This window comes from Manis javanica, chromosome 4 (assembly GCF_040802235.1).
Source record: "Manis javanica isolate MJ-LG chromosome 4, MJ_LKY, whole genome shotgun sequence".
Taxonomy (NCBI): Eukaryota; Metazoa; Chordata; class Mammalia; order Pholidota; family Manidae; genus Manis; species Manis javanica.
The window spans coordinates 181,676,179-181,702,383 of NC_133159.1; the positions used below are offsets into that span (position 1 = coordinate 181,676,179).

Genomic DNA, 26,205 nt, shown 5'->3' on the forward strand with positions numbered 1-26,205 from the left:
ACACCAGTTCACGAGAAAGACAGTGACTGGAGGGATGTTGTGAGCGCTCGCTGCAATGAGCCTTTTTGGTGCTGGTCACCTCGGCAGAGAAGCCGGGAGGACGGGGTTCTCTACCTCCATCACTCGGGTGGCAGTGGGCAGCTGGCAGTGAGTCCCATGGCCCCTGTGCTAATGGGGTGTGGGTCAAGGTGGCTGCGAGGAGCTCATGCACAAAATCAACTGGGACCGTAGGCCTCTGCCCCAGCTCTCTTCTTTGATTGAAGGTGCCATAAAAATCCATTCCATTTGAACGATCAAGAAACACTTCTAGCGCGTTCGGCTGCTAACCGAAAGAAACACTTCTAATACTTAAACCCCTTCAAGCATGAGAGGCCTTTGCTGGGAGCAGGCTGGTCACACAGGACAGCGCTGTGGCTTCTTTGAAATGCTTTCTCTCTTTTTGTTGAACAAGCACTTACTTTTCAACAAACTGTCCAGCTTCCCCCCAAAATGAAAGGATGCATTTATACGTGGTTCCCTCCCCATCCGGCCACACGCTCCTGGGGAGCAGGACCATCTCTGCGTCCCGGCCTCCAGGATCGCTCGGGAGGGGCACAGGGCCGGAACACGCTCTGCTCTCCCGCTCAGCCCCGCCTGGCGACCGAGCGCCTGCCGCCCTGTCGCCGTCTCTGGCTGGCATGTCTGGACTCTAGTCCTGCTGCTTCTCCAGAGGCTCTGAGGTTTCCATCGCCCTGTGTTAGTTTGCTGTTTCCTCCGCTGACCTTCCTTCCAGGAAGGTCTTTGCCAGAAGAATGGTCCTGCTTCCCTTCAAGCCCACTTTTGTGCCTCTACAAGGCCTTCCTGGCCCCTTACCCCAGGCCCACTCCTGACAGAAGGAACCACTCACCCGTTACCCTAACTGCCAGGCAGCCCAGTGTCATGGAAATGGTGGGCTTGCCGGTCAGACAGGTGCACATTCAAACCCTTCACCCTTTGCCGCAGGGCCTGGCCGTCCACATCTGCGATGCCAAGGGCAATGCCTGGGGCATCCCATGGGGGTTACGTGGGACCGAGCAGCCTGCACAAGATGAGGCCCTCAGTGGGCGTCCCCTTCCTTCATGTTGTGTCCACAGTTTACCCATCTCTTCCACCTTGGCATCCAGGCATGCAGAGAGGGCCTTGTGTGGGAACACACTCAGCAACACCTTTTGTGATTTTCTGGGGATTCGGGACAGCGCGGCGTGTGGTGTGTGGGCAGGAGCATCCGCAGGGAGCCTTGGCACCCAGGGCACACCCGGACGGGGTGAGGGGGAGACGGGACAGTCATCTGATGCACACCGCTCATGGAGGCCGTGACGGCTCCCCTGGGCACAAGGTGCTGCTCCCCAGTCAGCCAGGGCACCCAGGAAGCCCTGCCTTTTCCAACTCACCTGTCCTTCTAGAAAGATCCACTCTCAGAAGACAAACTCATGTGAGCATTTCACAGTTGGCCTCCCACCAGAGTAACAAAACAGGGGCTTCTTGAAACCCAGTTTCTCAAAGTGTCCGCTCCTGATAGCAGAGCTAAGTCGCCAGAAAAAGGGGGCTGTCTCGGGAGCTTGCGAGCGTGCAGGTGGGAGCTGTTTGTTACTGAAACATCTCCCATTTCTCTCTTCTAGGGGTTTCTTTTAATAGTGTCTACACTCAAATCTGGAGAGTCTTACTGCATCTGGCTGCAGACCCCTACCCGGATGTTTCCGATCTGGCCATGAAAGTGCTCAATGGCATTGCCTGCAAGGTACGTGTGGCGGGCGTTCTCCGCGAAGCTCTCAAGCCGCCATCTTCAGTCCCGGGCACTCAGGCAGGGAATTCCAGCCACAGTCAGGTCTGCACCACAGTCTGAGAACTTCCAACGAGCATTTTGAGTCCGGAGATTTACAGCACGCCCTGAACTCCGTGTAGATGTGGCTCTGGCCGGAGCACACTTTACTATTTCTGCTCCCCCACGTCAGCACCAGGAAGTGAGGTGTGGGTTGTCATTATTTCTCAGAATCCTCTTGGTGTCCATGTGACCTGTAGTGATGTCCCCTCTTCCCTTCCTGATACCAGTAACTTTTGTTGACTTCTCCTATTCATGACCATTCCATCTAAAGAAGACTTTGCAGAGAACCAGCTTTTGGTTTCGTTAGTATTCATTTTACTGATATGTTTTTTCTTGATTACTTGCCTTTGCTTACTGAGGGTTTAATTTGCTCTTCCGATCTTAACATGGAAGCTCAGGTCATTCGCTGATCTCAGTCCTTTGTTCTTTGGGGACTGCAAACTCGCCCAGTCCTTTTTGTGAGCCTGGGGGGTTCCAGGGGTTCCTTATACCCAGCCTTGGTTTTCACCCCAAGCAGAAGCAGAGGCTCTCAGGAGGCTGCAGGGGGCTCTCCTTCCTGCAGACCTCGGAAGCCCTCTGCTCCCTGGGCCTCCGGCACCACCGCCTGGGACTGCCAGGTCACTGCCTACAGGTGTGATCCGGCAGTGAACCCCGTCACCAAGGTCACAGGCCACAGTAGCCTGTCTGGAAATAGCTGTTTCATATATTTTTTTCTGGTTTTCCAATTTTTGACAATTTACATGGCAGTTATTCTTTTCTGAATGGAATCAGAAATCATTCATTACAGCATTTTTAAAAATTTTTGTCACTTTCTGATAAAATGTCAAACTCACAGACAAGTTGCAGAAAGAGTTCGGGGAAACGTGGGCCATGTCACAGCTCCCCTGGGGTGTCCCCGTGCTGTCCTCGCCTGGCCCTCACCGCAGCAGGGGGCTGTCCTCAGCTCGCCCTCGCCCGAGGTCGTGTGGCTCAGGGGCGTATTTGGGGCCCGCGATTCTTCCCAAGCCAGTTGTCAGCGTCTCGTTGTCTGCCTACCGCCCAGTGCGGGGCCCGCTGCCCACCAGCTCTGCAGCACCTGGCCTCCTGGAGGCGCATGCGGCCCCCCCGCCCGCAGTACGTTCATGACGTGGTCGTGTCTTTCCTGGCCGACTGAATCCGCTCCTCCTCCACGGCTGCCGCTTCTGCTGCTGGTGGTGTCATGAGCCGGGTGACAGCCTCCTCGCCTCCCCGATTTTAAATTGGCCCCCACTTTCTCCTTAAAGGAGCCATAAGAACAGTGCAGAAGTGCATTCTGGGTTTTACCTCGAGCTGTGGTCGCGTGTGGCCCTGTGGGAGCAGGACTTAGAGGAGCCCGTCCCCCATGCCTCCTGCGGAGTGCCGATGTGCCAGGCGTTACCGCACCTACGGGCTACCCTTGGCGGTGGGAGTCCGCCCTGACCTCCCCTTGTCCCCAGCGAGCCCCCAGCCCACTTCCTTCCTCATCCTGGCCTGCAGGAGCTACAGGGGTGCTGGAGGTGGTCCCACCCTTGAGGGGCAGGGAACCTGTCGATCCTTTTACTTGTCACTGGCCTATGGAAAATAACCAGTCAAGTTAATTTTTTCATTGTGTATTAGAAAACTAAGAAATAGTCTAACCATCTGCTTTTTCAAGTAAAAATAGGATCAATTCAAAAATAAGGCTTTTAAAAAAATGTATTTGTTCTAACTTGGTCTGTGACCAAGGGAGGAAGGAAGGAGAAGGAAGGTGGAGCGCCCAGAGGGAGGCACGCAGAGGTCCCCCCCGGGGGAGGCCACCAGTCACCCCGGGCCACGGCCGGCTCTGGAAGGGACGCTCGGGGGAGGCGAGATTCTGCACGTTTGGGGCCGGAAGTCATCGTGTCCACTTGCTACATATTAGGGGAAGTCTGTCTTACCATTTACCACTGTTCCTTCAAACTCCAAGTAGCCTCTCCGACTTTCAGTTCAAAATTTCAAAAATTGTTTTTAAACAACTGTTTCCACTTAAATAATTTTGAAGCTTTGTATGGACATTAACGAATGGCTTAAGCTTTTAGAATCTGTGTTTGAACAAAGAGGAACCTGGCCATTTCACCCCTTTGCCTGAAAGCCTGCGGGGCTCCAGGGAGCCTGGCGGCCTCCGCAGCCGGCACAGCCGGAGGCCGCGCTGTCCAGACGGCTTGACTGTTTCCCTCTGTCTCTTCTTGATTGTTTTGTTCACCATGAAACCAGTATTCGGCCTATCCGAGTTTATTTTTTGGTGGCTTTTATGTATCAACCCTTACTAAAAGTCAACATGAATTATTTAAAAATACAATCTCAGCACCTCATCATAATTTCACAACCGCAGGTCACCGCAGTAGACCTGCCCTCAGGCTGTCAGGTCCCTCTCGGGAGTCCCCAGTGTGTGAAGCACAGAGCTCATGTCACCACGTCCTTCTGGACTGCATGTAAATTGTGTAGCTATAAGCCAGAAATGCCACTCACCCCACCTGAGGGTAATTAAACATCTCGTGCACTTTCACACCCTGCCACCTGAAGCATAGCCTCCTGTGCCTTTAGCACTCTCTAGCTGAGCCCTAAGGACCCATGAAAGTGGCATGTGGCTTTCTGCCTGCTTCACTGATCTAGGGTGACACACACACCCCATTGTGCACATGGCTGGCACACCCAAATCAGAGGGACGGGTCTTCTCTGGAGTCCATGCTCCCTGGAGACCTTGCAGTGGTACAGCACAGCCTGCACGTGTGTCTGTGTATGTGTGTCTGTGGTTATGGGTGTCTCTGCGTGTATGTACGTGTGTATATGTGTGCGTTTATTTCTTAGAGTAAACCTTGGTACTGAAGGATTTGGAGATGTAAACATCAAGAAAATCCTTTCTTGTCTTTAATTTAATTTCAAAAAATGTCTTATTTTCTGCTTTAGTAACTAATGAGGGGGTCACATTTCAGCGTACAGATGAACGGGCCTATTGTAGACACCTAACTCTGAAGCCAAGCCCGTGTTTATAGTAGTCAAAGCAGCCTTTTCACTGTGGAAGGCCCCACAGAGCGCTGAACGCACATGCAGGGATCGCCCCCAGCCAAGCAGGTAGGGGCTGCACAGCTCGGAGCCGGGGCGCGTTTCCATGTTTATGAGCCTTTATGTGGCTTGGGGTTTGCACAGTGCATGTAGGTTTTATTATAGAAAATGTTAAGCCTCACAGAAGTAAAAAGAGTATGATGACCCTCAGGAACATACCAGCCCTGCTGGGGCTTCGGAGTGACACTGAGAAAGACACTCCAAGCTGCGGGTGTTCAGATGTATAAAAACAGCACTTCTTTTCATATTTGTGAGAAAGTTTATAAACATAGAAACTCACCTAAAAATAGTACCACAGCCTCTTGACACCCACCATTCAGAGTCAAAATGTCAGTTACCGTGTCCATGGAGGGCTCATGCAGCCAGCCACGCGGAGAATCAGAGATGCACGTGCTCCGTCAAAGGCAGTGACTGACTTCAAGCCAGAGGCCTAAGTGGCTGATAAATAAAATGAAGGTGGAGATACCCGGAAAAGCATGTTCAAAAATACCATTAAAATTCATTACACCCAGCTTCACATTTTCAGGGCACTGGTGACGCACCAAGATTTCTTTTAAAATCCTACTGCCACGTGGGAATCCCCTCCTCCCGTTGACAGCTTCAGTTAGAATCCAGAAAGCCAGTCCGCCCCAAATCCGACTGAACTCAGCAAGTCTGCACTTGGCCCCTGGGCCGGAGCAGGGCCGAGCCCCGCAGCCCCTGAGGTCCCCTCACTGACACCTGCCTTCTTCTGTGCAGGCTCCCGCGCTGTGCATGTAAACATCCTGATTTCTTTTTAGTCGAGTCAAAATGGCCTTTCTCCCAGAGCCAAGGGTTCTCTGGTGCTGTTGTCCCTCTCTCTGGAATGGCCGTTGGCCCTGATGTCTCCAGCTTGCCACTCCCTCCCCTGAAGTGGGGGCACGAGCTGCACTGTCCAGCTCTGGAGGCCCAGCACCATTTCCCCCCCTGGTTTCCGAGGAGGCCCTGCATGGAAGTGCTGTCTGACAGCCTCGCCTGCCTGGGCGGAGTTACTGAATGGTGGGCAGGATCGTGGGCTTTCAGCAACCAGGTGGCTCGTGTGCTCTGCGGCATGCCGTGCCTGCTGGGCCCCAGGCGGCATCTGCACAGTCCTCCGGGGCCTGCCCTTCACTCAGGGACCTCGGTCCATGGTACACATAACAGGGGCGTTTCTGAAATACTCCCAGCCCCCAGGAAAGGGCAGCCAGAAGCTTACACTGCTGCCCTGCACGCCCGCCATGCGGTCGGCGTGGGAGATTCGCTGTCCTACTCACCCATGTCCCTCTGGTCCTTCCTAGGCACTGGGTAGGGCTTCGTGCAGCCAGGTGAGGCCACATGTTCTCGCTGAAGAACCAGAGTGTAAAGAAAGCACTCAGGGAGCTGGAGACAGAAGTGGGGCTGCAGCCCCAGGCCCCCGGGGTGTTCAGCAGTGTACAGAGGCCCCTACTTAACTGCTCAGGACAGGAAGCCAAGGTGGGGCTGATGAATGTGTGCATGTGTACACATGGGTGTGTACATGTGTGCGTGTGTCCCTGCAAATCACTCCTCTGTTTGCACTGGGATGAGAACACATCTGACCTAAAAATTCCACTTTTAACATGGTAATGTTCATGCCCCCTGGAGAGCTGACCTCTCCCGGACTTGGCCCCCTGGGCAGCGAGCTACTCTCAGGCCTCCCCATCCAGTGGGCCCAGTGCAGCACCACAAGTGAGCAACGGGCACGGGCGGGTGCAGGAAACAGGCAGGTGGGCTCTTGCAGGCCTCCCGGGCCCTCCTCAGTTTATCCCCAAACCCTGTCAAGAAGCACACACACCGTTTTCCTGTAACCTTTTCTGGCAGTGTGCCTGCCGTTTACCAGGTGAGTGGGCCAGCACAGAGGAACCTCCGGGGCCCCTCCACACCCGCTCGTTGCCCAGTCCCCTAGCCACCTCTGTCCCCATGGCAGTTCTGTGGCCAGGCAGGTGTGCCCGGCCGCCTCCTGTGCCCCATCAGCGCTGTGGCCCCGCGTGCTGATGGTGTGTTCGTTAAACAGATCTGCATCATTAGCTGAAGAAGGCTTCCCAAGGCCCGAAGCCTCACAGTGGCCCGAGTTAGTCTCCTGAGCTGGGCCTGGCCTGCCTCCCATGACTCCCAAACCTGACGGCATCGGCGTGGACCCCGTTCAGGGGCCCTGTCTGCCCTGGAGGCGGCAGGAGGCTAGGCCCAGGCCGCACCAGCCACCAGACCAGGAGTCAGGAAGCAGCCACTGCCGTGCCCTGTGCCCAGGGTGTGCAGGGCTGGGCCGAGTCGCCACAGCTCAGGCCGCCTCCGGCCTCGGTGCTCTGGAGCCCTGGAAAGGTGCACAGGTGCTGCCGACGTCTTCATTTCACCCCCAAGGGTTTGCCGCCGTCCCGTCACCTCCCACTGTTCTTCTGGACACTTGGAGGAGATGCATATTAGGTTTATAGTTTCTGAGCTTAAATTTCTTTCCTCTTTTTAGACTTCTTACAGGATCATTTGCCTGTCAGGTGTAGGGTGTGACAAGGACGTGGCCAGATAAAGGCCAAAGCAAGTTCTCAAACCATAACTTGCATAATTCAAAAAATGAAAAGCATTTTCAAAAGGCTGGTATGGTTCCGTTTTCTTGCTAGTTCTATTTCAAAGTGAAGGAACAGCTGGAAAACACTGGTATTATGTAAACGAAGGGCTTTATGGTTTTGTTTTCCATGATTGTATCTGTTGGCTGGACACAGGGACGGCCTTCCTGGCTGCTGAGAAGTCAGCAGACACCGCAAGGGCTCCCCACGTCGGCAGCCAGTCGAGACCCCACAGGAATGCCCCCACCAATGTCAGCCTTCTGTTTTGCTGGCTGGTGCCCCGAGCTTGAGCACCGGCTCTGGCACCAGCTGCACTCAGGGAGCACTTGGCGGCCATAGTAATGGGCCACCTGCGCTGCCCCCTTCATGCAAGGGGCGCTCACCTCGCCCTGTCGCTGGCAATCAGAGCAGGGCCATCCAGCTGCCCGGGTGTGCAGCGGGCACAGAGCCGCCTGCCTGCAGGGAGCCTGGCAAAGGGCGGGTCCGCCTGCAGAGGAGCACACACCCTCGCTGGCTTGTCCCCTATTCACTCGCTGCTCCAGCGGGCGCCCTCTTTCCGAGTCAACATAAAACCCTATTTTAAAAAATCAAAACAAAGCCACTTCCTGCCTGAATGCCAGTCTCAGGCCGGTACAAATCCCTTCCAAATGTTACCCTGCAGCCTTTGGTGGGGGAGGCCCACTCACAGAAGCTGCGTCGTGACTCCACCCACCAAGTGCCATGTCTGGGGAAACTGCTGTGAGCCTGCCCCTGACGTATGGGCCACAGCAGCACAGCTGGGGGAGGCCTTCCCGGCCTGTAGCGGGCCTCCCAGGCGAAGGAGGGACAGGGAGGCGGCTGCTCTCTGTGGGGAGGCACCGGCTGGAGGTGTGTCCTGGGTCCTGAAGGCTTGTCGCCAGCCGATGCCCCTCGAGGAGTGCCATCCCTAGAGCCTCACTGGACTGGCAGGTAGCTTCCAGAAAAGCAAGGAATATCATCTTCTCCACAGGGAGATGTTTGGGGGATTTTCAGCTGGAGCCTGCCATTGGTGGGTGACTTTTCCTCGGCCAAAGGCCTTTCCTGCAATTTTGGAACTACTCAAAAGCAGCCGCCAAGCTGTGCTTCTGTCTGGTGGCCTCAGAGGCCAGCAGCTGGCCAGCTGCCCGTGCACATCTCATGTCCCTTTGCTCTTTCAGGCCACATTGAACGCCCGGCCCCAGCGCATCCTCACCGCGTCCTCACTCACGCAGTCGGCACCTGCCAGCCCCACCAACAAGGGCATCCACATTCACCAGGCGGGGTGAGTGCCGCCCTGCCCCCACGAGCCCTCTGCCCACCCCCGTGACCAGCCTCCATCTCGTTTTCCCTCCCCTCCTCCCTCCCTCTCGGGTGCGTGCCCTCCCACACACACTCCTACATCTGTCCACTCAGATCCCTCCCTAGAGTTCTTTCCTACATTCATCTGCATGTTTCATAATGGCAGAAGTCAAACCGAGCTGACTTCCTTGGCCCTCAGCATCTTACAGGCGAGGGTCTCTGTTTTCCTGGTCAGTAAACAGCAAGGCGGACATCAGTGTTCACATCACAGGAAGCAGCCGGCCATGCGCCCAAGCCAGGGAATGACTGCGGGTCATGGCGCCCTCCTGTCCCCAGGGCCGGTTCTCTTTGTGGGGACCTAGCTTGCCTCTTGGGCTCACTCTTTCTCAGTGGAAGATCCTGGAAGCTGCAGGTGGGAGCTAGAGGGCTCGTCAGCTCAGCAGCAGTCGGCACTCGGGGTCTGGCCGACTTGGCAGGTGGCCGAGGGCATCGCTAGCGGATGACCCCAGGCCCCTTAGCAGTATCTGGGCTGCCAGCACCATTTGGTTTCCGAGCTCTGGGTCCCGGGTAAAACACGGTGTTCCTTCTTCCCCGACAGAGGCTCCCCGCCCACCTGCAGTGCCAGCAGCTCCAGCCTGACCAACGATGTGGCCAAGCAGCCTGTCAGCCGGGACCTGCCTGCTGGCCGGCCTGGCACCACCGGCCCCACGGGAGTGCAGTACACACCCCACTCCCACCAGTTCCCCCGGACACGCAAGATGTTTGACAAGGGCCCTGACCAGGTACAGACGGGGCCTCCCCATAGCACCCCACCATGCCAAACCCATCTTACACTGAGTCAGACGCTGAGAGCTTTGCTCCTCAGACGTGGGTGCCTCGTAGTCAGGTGGCTCACGTCGCAATCCCTCCTGCAGTTGCGTCTTCATGGGTGTCCTGGGCTCCCTTGCACCTCATCTTCTAGACTCCCTTTACTTGATGACACCCAGTAACGGCCCAGCACGTGCCGCAAATGTGTGCTTCCTCCTGTGGGTAGACCGCGTTCCTCCTCCCCTTGACGTGGCAGCTGCTGCACAGAAGTGCCTGCTCTGCACGGGGTGTTAGCTTGTCCGTAAACACTCGGCTGCATCACAGGCTGTGCGGTCTCTGCATTTACCTGAGCTGAGAAAGACATTTCAGGACAGAGGGGAAGCGGTGTCTTTGCTTCCGGGGTTGTGAGGACACGTATCAGGGACACAGGAGCTGGGGCCTCGCTGTCTGGCCCAGACGGCTGGCTGCCTTCTTGGCCAAGGAATCGGTCTACAGAGGTTGTTCAGGCTGCGCCAAGGACACCAGGCTGCTGTGGCTGCCGCAGCAGCTGCGTGGCTCCACGCACTGTAACCAGTGGTTTAATGAGACGTTCACAGCAGCCTGCGGGGTGACTGGGGAACAAGACGTGCCTGTTAATGTGCACACGGCCCCTCACCCACCCGGGCTTTCAGGGCCACCTGCTCTCCTTGCCTGGATGGCTGTGGGGCAAACACACCCACAAGCACCCAGTGTCAGGCCCAGCCTCCCAGGGTAGCCAGGTGGAAGCAGCTGGCCGTGGGGGTCCTCGCTGTCCGTGGGGCAGCGATCCCAGGATCCCAGCCCAGCAGAGCTGAGTGGGCAGTACGTGGCTCGTGGTGACCCCACCGGGTGGGCGATAAGACCCTGTCACTGTGTCTCATCTGTAGGATTTCCTACCAAGCTGGCCTGCCCTGGACGACGGGCCCCTCTGAGGGGCTCAGCCCTGCTGTGCTGTGTATCACGGGGGCTCATGCCCAGCCACACGCAGCGAGGCCGCATCCCGTCCTGACAGCGCTAGCAGGGCAGGTCCTCCCACAGGAAGCGAACTGATGCATCATCTCAATAAACAGCATGAAGAACCTTAAGTTTTATACTTAGCAGTCCCAGTTGGCCTGCGCTCTGCCTTAGAGGCCACTTGGCCCAGGTGGGCGCAGAGCTGCTGGGAGCCCCGCCCTCCACCAGGTGCCTGTGTATCTGGCCTCACGGGGTCTGCAAGCCCCGTACTGAGCAGCAGAGGCTTCTGGGTTGTGGGCCTGCTGATCGGGCGCAGGCTTTGGCCGGCTCCGGGACATATGGCCCCCGGAGCGCAGACTCGAGGGCCTCCCTGAGCAGCATTCCCGGGGCCCCGGGACCCCCAGTGAGGGGAACGTGGCGATGCCTGAGGCCCCTGTGCCTTTGTCCCACTGGGACTGTTGGAGCAGAGGCGTGGGGATGACAGGCCTGACTGATGTTGCTCTTTCCCCCCTCCTTTCCAAACGTCCTGAAGACCACCGACGATCCAGATGATGCTGCTGGACACAAAAGTTTCATCTCGGCTGCCGTGCAGACAGGATTCTGTGACTGGAGTGCCCGATACTTCGCCCAGCCTGTCATGAAGGTAGCCGTGTGTCCTTGGCCCAGGGGTCAGAGCCAGAAGCCCTGGCTGAGCGCATGCCCCTCCGGCAAACCCTCACAGTCCAGAGCCTCACTCTCCCGCGGCTTCTTCCTTCGCAGGAACCCTGGCCCCTTGCCTGGGGTCTGAACCCTCTGCTCCGAGCTGAGGGTCCAAACCCCACCGGGTCTACTCACCATGACCTCAGCTGGCCCCTCACCATGGCTCCCACCAGCTTGGGGGCTACTGGGGCCCGCACACGCGGGCTGCCTCCTGAAGCCACAGCCTGAGGCAGGGCTGCAGAGGGCTCCCGGTGTCACCCAGCCTGCACCGGGGCTTCGTCCCACCACATTTACAGCTGGGGAAGGGCCACTCCAGGTTGCTGTCATGTAGCTGGTGTTCAGTGCAAATAAAACAGCGAAAGATGCAGACTTGCTTACCTTCCTGTCTCAGAACAGCCTGTGTCCCCTCAGCCGCCCTGTGTGATGCACAGTCCTGTCTCAGTCGGCAAGGCCCCTGCAGGCCTCCTGGCACCTCGAGGGGAGGGCTTCTCTGGCCTGCCCAGCCTCCGAGCCTGCTGGGCTATGCTGCCTGACACCCCTGAGGACCTGTGCCTGCTGCTGCTAGTGTGCCCAGCTGGCAGGGGCTGGGGAAGGAGCTGTGCCCTGCAGGTTCGAGCCGTGCTCACGACACGGATGGGGCTGGCGGTGCCTGGTCTGTGTGGAATCTCTCCGCCATCCTTCCCCGGGAGCGCCACAGGGGCTTGGCTTTAGACTCTGAGAAGCCACCTTCCCCATCCCTAACCTAGATAATTAGAAATTGTAGCCTGTTCTTGATTGTCAGTCAAGCTCTGTGTCTAACTTCCATGTAGAGTGTTTGGACTTTACTACAACTTCTTTCCTGCTTTCCCCTTTCCCAGTAGTAACACTGGTTTTTGTCAGTAAATACACAAAATAATCATTGCCAGTGCTACAGCAGGTTGTAAAGTTCTAATTTATGGAGCCCCTTTATGAAAAAGGGAGAGATTTTGCTTTCATTTTGTAAATGAACTCGACTTCCAGAAAGCAGTTTGGCAGTAGATATCAGATGCAGTGAGTGACCATCGCTTCGGTCCAGGGACTCGCTGCTGTGGTATTAGCTGGCAGAAATCGTCAGCTTCAGCTGATCTGTGCACTAAAAATAGTGAAAACCGGGGCCCCTTCAATGTCCAACAGTGGGAGAACAGTTTGAAAATTACAGAATGTTTGGTATCCTAGTAGTGGAGCCATTAAAAATTAAGCTTTAAAATTAATAACATAATGAAATATAAAATGTTTAAAAAAGGAGGGTGTCGGGATGTGAGCTGTTTCCAGGACAGCCGTGGTGGTAAACGCCGTGCATGCAGGCATCTGTGCACAAAAGAAAGACTAGAAGGGTAGAAGGAAACAGCCCCGAGAACAGGCTCTCAAACCAAGGATGGTGGCACCCAATTTGCTTTTTTCTTATACATTTGTGTCTTTTCTACATTTTCCACATGAAGCATGACCCTAGGTGACGAGGTCCATGTGTTAAGTTCTGGCCACAGAGACTGTTGTCCAGACCGGCGTGGCTGGTTCTGCCTGCCTCCAGGCGCTGCACCCACAACGAGGAAAGCGCCCTTCCGCTCACCGGAAGTCCTGGTGCAGAAGGAGAGGACAGTGTGCAAATGCTGAGTTTGTGCCAAGAGGCAGTGCGACACTCGTGCTGTACGTGCCTGTAGAGTGAGGCTGTGGCCTGCACGGGACACACTGTCTGTTGAGCTGCGTGAGCTCTTTATATAATTTGGATGTCAACCCCTTATCGGATCTGTCATTTCTGAATATTTTCTCCCACACTGTAGGATGTCTTTTTGTTCTACCGATGGTGTCCTTTGCTGTACAGAAGCTTTTTAGTTTGATACAGTCCCACTTGTTCATTTTTGCTTTTGTTTCCCTTGCCCGGGGAGATATGTTCATGAAGAAGTCGCTCATGTTTATGTCCAAGAGATTTTTGCCCATGTTTTTTTCTAAGAGTTTTATGGTTTCATGACTTACATTCAGGTCTTTGATCCATTTTGAGTTACTTCTGTGTATGGGGTTAGACAGTGGTCCAGTTTCATTCTCTTACATGTAGCTGTCCAGTTTTGCCAGCACCATCTGTTGAAGAGACTGTCATTTCGCCATTGTATGTCCATGGCTCCTTTATTGTATATTAATCGACCATATATGCTTGGGTTTATATCTGGAAAACTTTAGTATCTGGGCTCTCTAGTCTGTTCCTTTGATCTATGTGTCTGTTCTTGTGCCAGTACCAAATTGTCTTGATTACTGAGGCTTTGTAGTAGAGCTTGAAGTCAGTGAGTGTAATCCCCCCAGCTTTATTCTTCCTTCTCAGTATATTGCTTTGGCTATTTGGGGTCTTCTGTGGTTCCATATGGATTTTAGAACTATTTGCTCCAGTTCATTGAAGAATGCTGTTGGTAATTTGATAGGGATTGCATTGAATCTGTAGATTGCTATAGGCAGGATGGCCATTTTGACAATATTTATTCTTCCTACCCAAGAGCATGGGATGAATTTCTATTTATTAGTGTCCTCTTTAATTTCTCTCAAGAGTGTCTTGTAGTTTTCAGGGTATAGGTCTTTCACTTCCTTGGTTAGGTTTATTCCCAGGTATTTTATTCTTTTTGATCCAATTGTGAAGGAAATTGTTTTCCTGATTTCTCTTTCTGCTAGTTCATCATTAGTATATAGGAATGCAACAGATTTCTGTGTATTAATTTTGTATCCTGCAACTTTGCTGAATTCAGATATTAGATCTAGTAGTTTTGGAGTGGATTCTTTAGGGATTTTTATGTACATTATCATGTAATCTGCAAACAGGGACAGTCTAACTTCTTCCTTGCCAATCTGGATGCCTTTTATTTCTTTGAATTGTCTGATTGCCGTGGCTAGGACCTCCAGTACTATGTTGAATAAAAGTGGGGAGAGTGGGCATCCCTGTCTTGTTCCCGATCTCAGAGGAAAAGCTTTCAGCTTCTCGCTGTTCAGTATAATGCTGGCTGTGGGTTTATCATATAAGGCCTTTATTATGTTGAGGTACTTGCCCTCTGTTCCCGTTTTGTTGAGAGTTTTTATCATGAATGAATGTTGAATTTTGTTGAATGCTTTTCAGCATCTATGGAGATGATCGTGTGGTTTTTGCCTTTTTTTGTTGATGCTGTGAATGATGTTGATGGATTTTCGAATGTTGTACCATCCTTGCATCCCTGGAATACTTGATCATGATGGATGATCTTTTTTATGTATTTTTTAATTTGATTTGCTAATATTCTGTTAAGTATTTTTGCATCTATGTTCATCAGGGATATTGGTCTGTAATTTTCTTTTTTTGTGGTGTCTTTGCCTTGTTTTGGTATTAGAGTGATGCTGGCCTCATAGAATGAGTTTGGAAGTCTTCCCTCCTCTTCTACTTTTTGGAAAACTTTGAGGAGAGGACGGGTATTATGCCTTCACTAAATGTTGATAAAATTCAGCAGTGAAACCATCTGATCCAGGAGTTTTGTTCTTGGGTAGTGTTTTGATTACCAGTTCAATTTCTTTGCTGGCAATTGGTCTATTCAGATTTTCTGTTTCTTCCTGGGTCAGCCTTGGAACATTGTATTTTTCTAGAAAGTTGTCCATTTCTGCTAGGTTATCCAGTTTGTTAGCATATGGTTTTTCATAGTATTCTCTCATAATTCTTTGTATTTCTGCAGTGTCTGTAGTGATTTTTCCTTTCTCATTTCTGATTCTGTTTATGTGTGTAGACTCTCTTTTTTTCTTGATAAGTTCTGACTAGGGGTTTATCTATTTTGTTTATTTTCTCAGAGAACCAGCTCCTGCTTTCATTGATTCTTTCTGTTGTTTTATTCTTCCTAATTTTATTTATTTCTGCTTTAATCTTTATTATATTCCTCCTTCTACTGACTTTGGGTCTCATTTGTTCTTCCTTTTCTAGTTTCATTAATTCTGAGTTTAGACTGTTCATTTGGGATTGTTCTCCTTTCTGAGGTAGGCATGTATTGCAGTATATTTCCCTCTTAGCACAGCCTTCACTGCGTCCCACCAATTTTGCGGTGTTGAATTGTTCTCATTTGTCTCCATATAGTGCTTGATCTCTGTTTTTATTTGGTCATTGATCCATTTATTATTCAAGAGCATGTTGTTAAGCCTCCATGTGGGCTTTTTTGTTATCTTTGCTTTATTTTTTTCTAGTTTCACACCTTTGTCTGAGAAGCTGGTTGGTATAATTTCAATCTTCTGAATTTACTGAGGCTGTTTTCGTGGCCTAGTATATGATCTATTCTTGAAAATGTTCCATGTGCACTTGAGAAGAATGTGTATCCTGCTGCTTTTGGGTGGAGTGTTCTGTAGACGTCTATTAGGTCCATCTGTTCTAGGGTGTTGTTCGGTGCCTCTGTGTCCTTATTTTCTGTCTGGTGGATCTGTCCTTTGGAGTGAGTAGTGCATTGAAGTCTCCTAAAATGAATGCAATGCAGTCTATTTCCCCCTTTAGTTCTGTTAGTATTTGTTTCACATATGCTGGTGCTCCTGTGTTGGGTGCATAGGTATTTATAATGGTTATATCCTCTTGTTGGACTGAGCCCTTTATCATTATGTAATGTCCTTCTTTGTCTCTTGTTACTTTCTTTGTTTTGAGTCTATTTGGCTAATACAAGTACTGCAACTCCTGCTTTTTTCTCCCTATTAGTTGAAATATCTTTTTCCATCCCTTCACTTTTAGTCTGTGTATGTCTTTGGGTTTGAAGTCATTCTCTTATAGGCAGCATATAGACCGGTCTTGTTTTTTTATCCATTCAGTGACTCTCTGTCTTTTGATTGATAAATTCAGGCCATTTACATTTAGAGTGATTATCAGTAGATATATACTTATTGCCGTTGCAGGCTTTAGATTCATGGTTACCAAAGGTTCATGGGTAACTTCTTTAATATCTAACAGTACAATTTAGCTCACTTAGCATGCTATTACAAACACAATCTAGAGGTTCTCTTTTTTTTCTGCCTTTTTATTCCTCCTCCATTCTTTATATGTTAGGTATCATATTCTGTACTCTTTGTCTATCCCTTGACTAACTTTGGGGGTAGTTGATTTTTCATTTGCTTAGTAATTAATTGGTCTACATCCTTTACTGTGGTTTTATTTTCTCTGATGACAGCTATGTAGCCTTAGGAACACTTCCATTTATAGCAGTCCCTCCAGAATACACTATAGAGACAGTTTCTGGGAGGTAAATTCTCTCACCTTTTGTTTATCTGGAAATTGTTTAATCCTGCCTTCAAATTTAAATGATGATCTTGCTGGGTAGAGTATTCTTGGTTTAAGGCCCTTCTGTTTCATTGCATTAAATACATCATGCCACTCTCTTCTGGCCTGTAAGGTTTCTGCGGAGAAGTCTGATCTAACCTGATGGGGTTTACTTTGTATGTGATTTTTTCTCTCTCTCTGGCTGCTTTTAATACTCTGTCCTTATCCTTGATCTTTGCCATTTTTATTATTATATGTCTTGGTGTTGTCTTCCTTGGGTCCCATGTGTTGGGAGATCTGTGAACCTCCATGGCCTGAGAGACAATCTCCTTCCCCAGATTGGGAAAGTTTTCAGCAATTACCTCCTTAAAGACACTTACTATCCCTTTTTCTCTCTTCTTCTACTGGTACCCTTATAATGTGAATATTGCTCTGTTTGGATTGGTTACATAGCTCTCTCAATATTCTTTCATTCCTAGAGATCCTTTATTCTCTCTGTGCTTCAGTTTCTTTGTATATCTGTTCTCTAATTTCTATTCATTTACCATCTCCTCTACTTCATCTAATCTGCTTTTAAATCCCTCCATTGTATGTTTCATTTCAGATACTGTATTTTTCAAAGTTTCTGTTTCATTCTTGAATTCTTCCCTGAGTTCTTGAATATTTTTCTGTAGCTCCATGAGCATGTTTATGATTTTTATTCTGAAATCTCTTTCAGGAAGACTGGTGAGTTCAGTTTCACTTGACCCTCTTTCTGGTGTTTGTGGAATTTTGGTTTGAACCAGGTTCCTTTGACATTTCATATTTGTAGGTGGCACCCTCTAGCGCCCAGAAGCCCTACTCTCTAGAGCTGCTCAGCCCCTGGAGCAATGTCAGGGGTTGCAGGAGAGTGGCACCGGAGCCTGCCAGGAAGAAAGAGCTCATACCTGCTTCCCAGCTGCAGTGCCTACCTCCACTGCCAGGGCCAGTGGGCTGAGTGCACGGGGAGGAGCCTCTGTGCTATGCAGTTGTGGCTGCCATAGGCAGGGCCTCCCTCTGGCTTGCCCGGCACAATGGCCTGGGCAGCCGGTTTGCAAGCCAGTGCAAGCCAGAGGAAGGAGCCACAGGTTGCATATCACAGTGGGGGAGCCTCGTAGCTGTGTTGCCAGCCAGGGGGATGGAACGCCTGAAGCTCCTGAAAGTTCCCAACCTGCTGTGCGGAGTGCACTGGGATGATTTTGTCTACCTGTTCTTTCTCCTGAGCAGCAAGCTCTGTCTGACCCTTGCCCCTTTAGCAGCCCTCTCACTGTTAGGATGTCTCTCAGAGTGCCCATCTTTCTTTTGTTCCAGAGCAGCCAGTTGTGGGTACCTGTTCTCCATAAGTGGCTGGAATCTCAGTGTCTCCAAGTAGTCCACCTGTCTTAGCTTTCCAACCCTGCTAATCTCCAGAGCACCATGCAATGTAGGTTCGTGCTCCCACAGCAGATCTCCAGGGCTGGGTGTTCAGCAGTCGTAGGCCTCCGCCCTCTCCCTGCTCCATTTTTCCTCCTCCCTCCAGTGAGCTGGGGTGGGGGAAGGGCTTGGGTCCTGCCAGATCATGGCTTTGGTACTTTACCCTTTTCTGTGAGGTCTGCTCTGTTCCCCAAGTACAGGCAATCTGTTGCAGCCTTCTTTCCTGTTGCTCTTTCAGGATTCGTTGTATTTGCTGTATTTTCATATTATGTGTGGTTTTAGGATGAGGTTTCTGTCTCACCTCCATGCCGCCATCATTAAAAACACTAACTGCTTTTTTGAAGGGCACTGTTAAGAACATAGATACACAAGCCACAGACTGAAAAAGTAATTGTAAAACACACATCTGATAAAAATCTTGTATCCAGTATACATAAAAGGTTGTCAAAATCCCATAATAAGGATATAGGCAACCCAGTTAAAGACAGTGGGCAAATGATTTGCACAGACTCTTACCAAAGAGATACACAGATGGCAAATGAGCACATGAGATGTGACCTAAGGCAGTTGGTGTCAGGAAGTGTGTCAGAACAGCTACAGGTTAAATCTGTTGGTACCAAGGGCTGAAACAGGGTGCAGAGCACCTGGAACTCTCAGGCTTTGCTGCTGCAAAGCAGAAATAAGACACCTTGGAAATGTCTGGCTGTTTCTTATAAAATTAAGTGTACACTGACCCTCCAACCTGGACAGCTCCTGAATCCTCATGCAGGAGATGAAAACTCATCCATTCAGAACTCTGTATGTGACCGTTCACTGTGGCTTCACTCATCACCGCCAGAACCTAGGAACAACCCAGATACCCTTCTTCGGTAGATAAACCGTAATAGAGCCACACAACGAAATGCTGGTCACCCCCAAAGATTCTCAAGTACGCTGATGCTCACACAGTATGGATGAATCGAGTACACTGTGATTGGTGAAAGGCTTTGTCCTGTTCCACCTGCTTCTATATCATCCCCGAAAAGGCAGAACCAAACGAGAAGATGGTGGGGCTGCCCAGCCAGGCTCGGGGCCGACTGCACAGGGGCAGGAAGCACTGTGGCTGCTCTGCATCTCGAGTGTCATGGTGGTCAAAGGACTGAACGCTCATCAGAACTGTGCCCCACGGGGCAAAGTGAACTGGGTGTCAGTCTCGTCTCAGTCCTGATAGTAATGGGATGTGTGGGCAGGTGACAGACGTGCCCTGTTTGGGTGTCATGCATAGTGAGCTCTGACATCCCTCCAGAGCTGCTCACTGGGGCACCTGCAGTGTGGACTGGAAGGGCCCCTTGGATGTCACGCACGGACGAGGCCTGGACCAATCAGGTGAGCGCTGTGTTGCCCACACACGCTCAGCACATGCCACTTCCCTGTGTGTGCAGAGATGACCTCATCATTTGTGTCAGGTCGGGGTTTACAGTGGCCCTGCAGGAGAGGGGGTGGAGTCTCAGGTGAAGAGCAGGGGCAGAGGCGCTCTGCCACGTCCTCAGATTGCATTTCAGTTCTGGGCTCAGCATCTGAGAATTTACATCCAGTTGACGGGCGTCTCCAGGTCCCTGTCCCCTTTGCCTTCGTCAAGTCTTTCCCAGTCGCGATGGTCATTCCCTGTTTGCAATTTCATCCCGTGGAGCTCGGGCTGCTTTAAATCAAAGCTATTGAAAGTGGTGTAGCCCTGTGACTCACCAATTCACTGAATAAGGGTGTGCTCCATATGGAACGGCCCTGCGTGGCTGGCCTTTTGACTTCTGGGGATCCTCCCGTGCCTCTCGGTTCCTGAGCCCGTCACTCCAGCAAAAGGCGAGGGGCAGGACGGATGCACCCCATTGACCCTCCACCAGCTCCATGGGAGGCTTCAGATGTAATTGTCCCCTGTCTGAGCAGAAGCCAGGAGGTGTCAGTAATCCACGGGGTGTCGTGACCCTAATCATGTAGCCCCATTACCGCCCACATCCGGCAGCGCCTGCAGGGGAAGCATGAGCCGGGGTCTGGGCTTGTTTGCTGTGAAGCTCTTACCGAGCCTGAAGAGCAATGGGGAGGGGAGTGTGAAGAAGGGGGTGCAGAAGGACCGTCTGTGGGATGGCAGCCTTCGGTCCCTCTGCCCTGAGCGGGCCCTTGCACACCGCAGCGGCAGGCGCCCACAGCTTCTTCCCTGTTCCCTTGTCTCTCTCCACCGCCCGCCCACACCCCTGCCTCTTGCGCTGGGCCTGCTGCGCTCCGTCCCTGCCTGTGTCCCTCCTGGTGCTTCACAGGCATTGTCTCTGGCTGGACACAAGTCACGGCCGCAGAGCTGCTGACTGCTCATCCTGAGCACCCTTCTGTGGACTCGGTGGGCCTGTGGGGACAGGCTTGGGGGGCACCCCACGCCTGCTTCATGCTCGGCCAGGGGGGCATACCCCCACTGGGAGGCAGAGACCCAGCTGCCCATGGGCCCACAGGTGCTGCCTGGCCTCCCACCAATACCCTGCTTTCCTGGCGCACTGGAGCCAGGCGGGAGCCTCCTGGGCTGCCCCCGCCTCTGACTGTCTGTCGCCTGTGAGCCGGGCGGGCATCCAAGGGCCCTGTGCAGCCCACCCTGCCCTCCCTGCTCTAAGCCTTAAGACCCCTCCTCTAAGCAATACCCCAGCTCCTGTTTGTGTTTCAGGTCTCTTCATTGGGGTTTTTTCCTTTTATTGCTCTACATTATTGGTCATTTGTCATTTCTTTTTTAATAAGCTCTGGATTGTCAGAAAATGAAACCAGCTGTTAAAAACCCCCAGTCTATCCCATCTGCTGTGGTGGACATGCTGTGGGGGAACAGACACCTTTTCTTCTTGCTGGCTCTGTTTTTGAGATTTTTTTTAAAGAAAAGAAAGTGTAGCAATGAAATCCTGGGCAACAGAGGCCACCAGGTCACCTGTGCCCAGACACCAGCAGCATGGTCTGGCGTTGTTTGCTTGGGTTTATGACCACAGAAAACAAAGCATTCAGGGCAGGGACCCCAGAACACGCTGGGCCCACCTCCTGGGGTCACCCCTGTAACACAGTCTAAACTCCTCTGCGTGTGGCAGCCACCGCCTTGCCCAGCCACGCCCGCACACAGGACGCCAGCATGGCCTTTCTCACTGACCCTCCTCCTGGCAGGCACCTGCCCCCAGCACCCTCACCCTGGCTCCGCGAGGGCTGTTCGCCTGTCACCTCTCAGCTTTGTATCTTCCAACTGCCTCCCAAACTCCCCTTGCCTCCAGAAGGAATTAAGGTCGATGTCCCAAGCACACCCATCTTTCTCTGACTCTGCATTTTAAAATGTGTGAGGTGTTAGCCTCTGCTGGGCTCAGCCAGTGTCTGGCAAGCTTGGGCCACTGTGTCCCCTCCTATGGAAACACCCAAGCCCTTGTCCCTGAAGCCCTCCTTGGGAGCTTCTTGTGTGATCTGAAAACAGCCCACCTGGCGCTCCTCAGGGCTCGGCTGCCGCCTGCGGAGCAGGACAGTGGCCTCTGGGCCAGGGGATGTTTCCCAAGTGTCTGCCCCCATCACAGTGCACTGGGCCGGGTCCCAGGTCGCAGAGCCTGCACACCGGCAGCATGAGTGGAGAGCGGCGCCCCAGCACCAGGTGGGAAGCCAGGTGCTCCTTCCTGAGAGCCTGGAGGTTGGGGTGGCCATGAGCACCCCACTTAGGGGGCACAGCGCCACCTTCGTCCCTGACGCTCTGCTCTGTACCTGTCAGTCTGCGTCTGGACACTCATCAGACCAGAAAACCCAAGTTCTCAACATCTGGGGAGAAAGAGCCTTTTCGTCTGGAAAGGTTATTTGTTAATTGCTGAACTTCATGTCTTTTATTGTTGAAGATCCCAGAGGAACATGACCTGGAGAGTCAGATCCGCAAGGAGCGGGAATGGCGGTTCCTGCGCAACACCCGCGTCAGAAGGCAGGCACAGCAGGTCGTCCAGAGGGGTAAGCGCCCGAGCGCCCCTCCCCAGCCAGGCTGCACCCAGGCTCTGGCCCAGCTCCCCACACGCCTGCCCCGGGGGCCCAGGCGGTGTCCCCTGGAGGAGGAGATGGAGGCCAGGGAGACGCAGTCACTTCTCAGGAGGGGGAGCCGGCACCCTGGGCGGTGGGGGCCACTGAAGCCCTCTGGGAGCATCCCAAGGGGACCCCGTCTGAGCCAGCCTCTCACCGGTGCAGCTTCCGCACGTTGGCATTTCCTGAGGGGAAGAAGCCGGCCCTGCCCTGCCCTGGCAGCCTGGCAGGGCGGGCCCTACGCCTTCCCCGGGGACAGAAGACAAATGCAGGCCCTGGTTGTTCACCTAGCCCCCACCCGTCCCAGAAGGAATCACTGTCTATCACCCAAAGCTGCGTGTCACTCACATTTTCATCAAACTTTTACCAAGTTTGCCAACAGATGCTAAACCACCCTGTTTGCGTGCCCCAGGCTCACGGGGGTGGAGCGGGAGTGAGAGGCCCAGGACAGGACAGGCAAGCCCCTGCCCTCAGGCAGGGAGGGAGGGTCAGCCGTCAGCCTCTGGCTGCTCAGGACAGGGACCAGCACCCGGGCAGCCTCGCCCAGGGACCCCACTCCCTCCCTCTGGATGCTGAGTCAGCAGTAAAGACCCGCCTCTCACTGGGTGGCTGGCCCAGGCCGTGGTTTTGAGTAGGCAGGGAGGTGGGGCCTAATCTTGGGGCCCTGGCACCGCGGAGCAGGTCATTCAGCGGTCCTGGTGATTTACCGCTTCAGCCTTGGCTCCCCATCCTGTAAGGTTCCCATGGTCATTATGGGCTACATTTTAGAGCGGGCAGGGTGGACCCATAAGACAGAACGTCCCTCCTGCCAAAGCAGAAGGGCCACCGCGGATGTCAGCGAGGCTGCCAAGGCCCCGTGCGTCCGTCCCTTTGCCCCACTGGGCACCACAGCTGCCCATTTACTTCTAGAAACCAGCAGTGCTTCTGAAGCCCTTTCACGTGCAGCCTCATTTGTGTCCAGAGCTCTCCCTGCACAGTGCCTTGAGGTTGTGTTTCATTAACGTGTGCAGTCACTACTGAAAACTAATCTCGGTTGTTTATGACTCTGCCTCCACGAGTTTGCTATTGGCAGCTAGACTGAAAGCTCTCTCATGCTTCGGAATTCACCTGCCGGCCTGGCAGTCACTGCTCGGATGGGTGGCTTGGAGGCCACCGAGCCTCCTGCGAAGCTCTGCAGGACAGCACAGAGCCTCCCGGCCTGATGGGGGCTCTGGGCATTTCAGCATCGAGAGGCTGTTTTCTTGGAGGTTTGCAGTCCTTCAGGACCCTGGGGCTCTTGGCTGGGACAGCAGGACAGACTGGCTTCCCTGTGCCTTTGAGAGGCCTGGGGCCAAGCCTGCCACCCCCCCCTTGCCACCCCCAGGCTAGACCTCTGAAGGCAAACCAGCCCCAATGGTGAGAGCCATGTTCTGGGCGGCACCTCTGCTCAGTACTAAGCAGGGGCTGACACAGAGCCAGGCGTCCAGGGAGCAGCCAGATTTTCTGGACAGAAACAAAAGCATGTGTTTGTAAAGCAGAATCAGGTGCTTTCTTTTCCTGTCTTAGCGGCGGGGTTGGGGGAAGAGACGGACTTGTCAAAGGCACACTAGGAGAACTCCGAAAGCGCTGGAAAGGTCAGCAAATGAGATCGCAGTCTGGAAAGCCAAGGCACATGGGCTTGGCACCAGGAACCAAGCGTGAAGCAGGCCTCCACCCGTGGATCACCAGAAGCTCAGAATCGATCCACGTGAGGTTTTGCCTTTATTTGAGCCAGCTGTGTGTGGGGGGATGCAAACGCCCGAGGCAGTCAGGCTGTAGGTGGAGCACAGGCACCGAACGCGGGCCCAGAAGACGGGCAACGGGCATGTTCACATGGGCTTCAGTTCCTGCCCTTGCAGCCACCACCTAGCAGCTGTGACCTCGGCCGTCATGCTCGCCGTTTGCACATATGCATCACTGACTTAAGAGCCTGTGGGTCTGTCCCCTGCACCCTTCAGTGGTCAGAGTCGGGCTCGCCACCTTGGCTGCCCCGAGGGATGTGTAACTCAGGGCGAGGCCTCACAAGGGTGACAGAGTGACGCTTGCAGGGCCTCTGTTAGGTCCTGCGTCCTCACCCCGTGGGTTTCAGTGTCTGCTGTTGTAACAGGACGTGAAGGACTGAAATCACTGGGGACAGCAGCTGACCCCGCTCAGCCAGGAGGTGGTGAATGCCACCCAGGACAGAACTTGCACTGGCCAGCTGAGTGGCAGCATGTGGTCTCCGAACTGCCCACCCGGGTCTGCAAGAGCCTGGCCTGCTGCCCACGGCCACAGGCGTGGGGGGCTGGTCCCCCCTCCCTCTGTGACCTTGCAGGGAATAGGGTCCCGTGCACATGGGTGCTCCAAATCAGCCCCCTATTACTCACCAAAATGTGCCTCGACCCATCTCGATGCTCTCTGCGTTTTCAGCCTCTTAATTGTCCTTCTAAAACAAACTTTCAAAGCTTCCTGGTGCCAGCCTGTGGGGCCTGGTGAGTAAATCACATCCACCTCTGCAGTGTGTGATCATCTGTCATCCTGTGATTTCATGGCCGTCACCTAGACTGACGGAGCCCCCCCAAGACTTCAGCTGCATTGCGAACAGCGATGGCTGCCCCGAAGCATGAACAGCAGCCATAGGCCTTCGTAACGCCCTCAGCAGGCTGCACCAGCCCGAACATCACTCATGCTGTCACCACACGAGTCGGCAGGCATGACTGAGACGTGCCATGTGTCCAGTGTGTGCTGGAGCTGTAGGGGCCACGCACAGGCCGGACCCCTGTGGCCAGGGAGCCAGGCCTCACTCCTACCCCTGCCTTCCTACTATTTCCCCTGCCTCCCCATCTGCAGGCAGGAGGCATGGGCTGGCCTCGGGGAACCCCGCCGTCCGTGGTTACTGTGAGTTAAGACCCCTCCTTTTCCCTTGGGCAGGCATCACAAGGCTGGACGACCAGATCTTTCTGAACAGGAACCCCGGCGTCCCCTCCGTGGTCAAGTTTCACCCCTTCACGCCGTGTGTGGCCGTGGCGGATAAAGACAGCATCTGGTGCGTGGCCGTGAGGACTTGCATTTCATCCGGGTAACAGTTTGCTGCACGCGTTCTTTTGTCACGTCCCACCCTCCACGTGAGGCCGGGAAGGTCCCGGCTGTTGGAGGCGGGGACACGCCCCCACGTTGCCCCGCCCCCTGAAGTCCTGCCGCCTGTCCAGGTGGGGGGCGGGGAGGAAGGCCTTTCCCACTGAGCACAGACAGGCGCGCAGAGAACGCGGGGGGCCTGGCTCCTGCCACCCCCGCAGAGGCACGTGCGCCCGCACCGGGACCCCGAGTGGACCGCCGGCACGCGTGCCGAGTGGGGAGAGCGCCCCCTGCTCACCTCCCTCCGCTTCTCTTTACTGTGGCAAAATGCACGGCACAAAATTCACCTTGATCGCTTGAGTGTGGGGCGCACTGGCATCAGGCACCCTCACACGCTGCGCAGCCCCCCACACCATCCGTCTCCGGAGCTTCACGCCGTAAAAAGGCATCTCTGTGCCCGTGGAGCACTGGCCCCCACCCTCCCCCAGCCCCTGCACGTCCCGTCCCACAGTGGCTGCAAACGTGGCTCCTCCAGGGACCCCCCCAAGTGGAGTCCTGCGGGCTCTGTCCCCTGCTGCGGGGCCGACTCCACTGAGCGCCGTGTCCCCAAGGCCCCTCTGCCTGGAAGCAGGTGCCGGGACTCCCCTCTCCATCACCGCTGAGCGTGGACCACGCCTGCATCCACTCACCTATCCATAGACATTGGGGTAGTTGGCAGCTTTCTTTTTTCACTGTATTAGTATGGTCAGGTTTTAACTTTCCAGTTTTTAAAAAATATGTTCACTTCTGACACAGCTTAAAGGAAGGCAAAACAAAACGAAGTAAAGTCCACCTTGATTATTTGTTGGGTTTGATTTTGTTAGAACAGGAAATAAAGTAAATGACTGGCATAATTGAATCTTTTGATATCTGCCATTGAGTAACATACTTGATACTAATTTTACCTCAGATTCTGATTTACCGCAGGCTATAGTATGTTTATATTTGTTAACTGTTCCTTTCAAAATAGAAATATTTTTATTAAAGAATCTGTACACAAACATATATTCTTAATAACAAATTATAAGAACAAGTCACCTTGTTTGGTTGCTTAGTATCCACCAGGAGAGATTGGTACAACTTGTCTCCGCCTGTTGTCTGTGTAAATAATGTGGCTGGGA

General features: G+C 53.4%; 1 protein-coding gene across 9 annotated transcripts in view; it reads left to right on the forward strand.

Annotated features, from left to right (window-relative positions):
- The window catches only part of RPTOR (regulatory associated protein of MTOR complex 1), a 319,152-nt gene that overhangs the window by 271,470 nt on the left and 21,477 nt on the right, over positions 1-26,205 (forward strand). For 8 of the 9 annotated variants that reach the window (XM_073236062.1, XM_073236061.1, XM_073236058.1 and 5 more), the window contains 6 exons: positions 1,638-1,756; positions 8,667-8,770; positions 9,386-9,569; positions 11,099-11,209; positions 21,802-21,907; positions 24,902-25,049. In XM_073236062.1, the coding sequence (XP_073092163.1) occupies positions 1,638-1,756; positions 8,667-8,770; positions 9,386-9,569; positions 11,099-11,209; positions 21,802-21,907; positions 24,902-25,049 (772 nt within the window). The remainder of the gene's footprint in view (positions 1-1,637; positions 1,757-8,666; positions 8,771-9,385; positions 9,570-11,098; positions 11,210-21,801; positions 21,908-24,901; positions 25,050-26,205) is intronic. The other variant, XM_073236057.1, reaches the window with a different exon arrangement.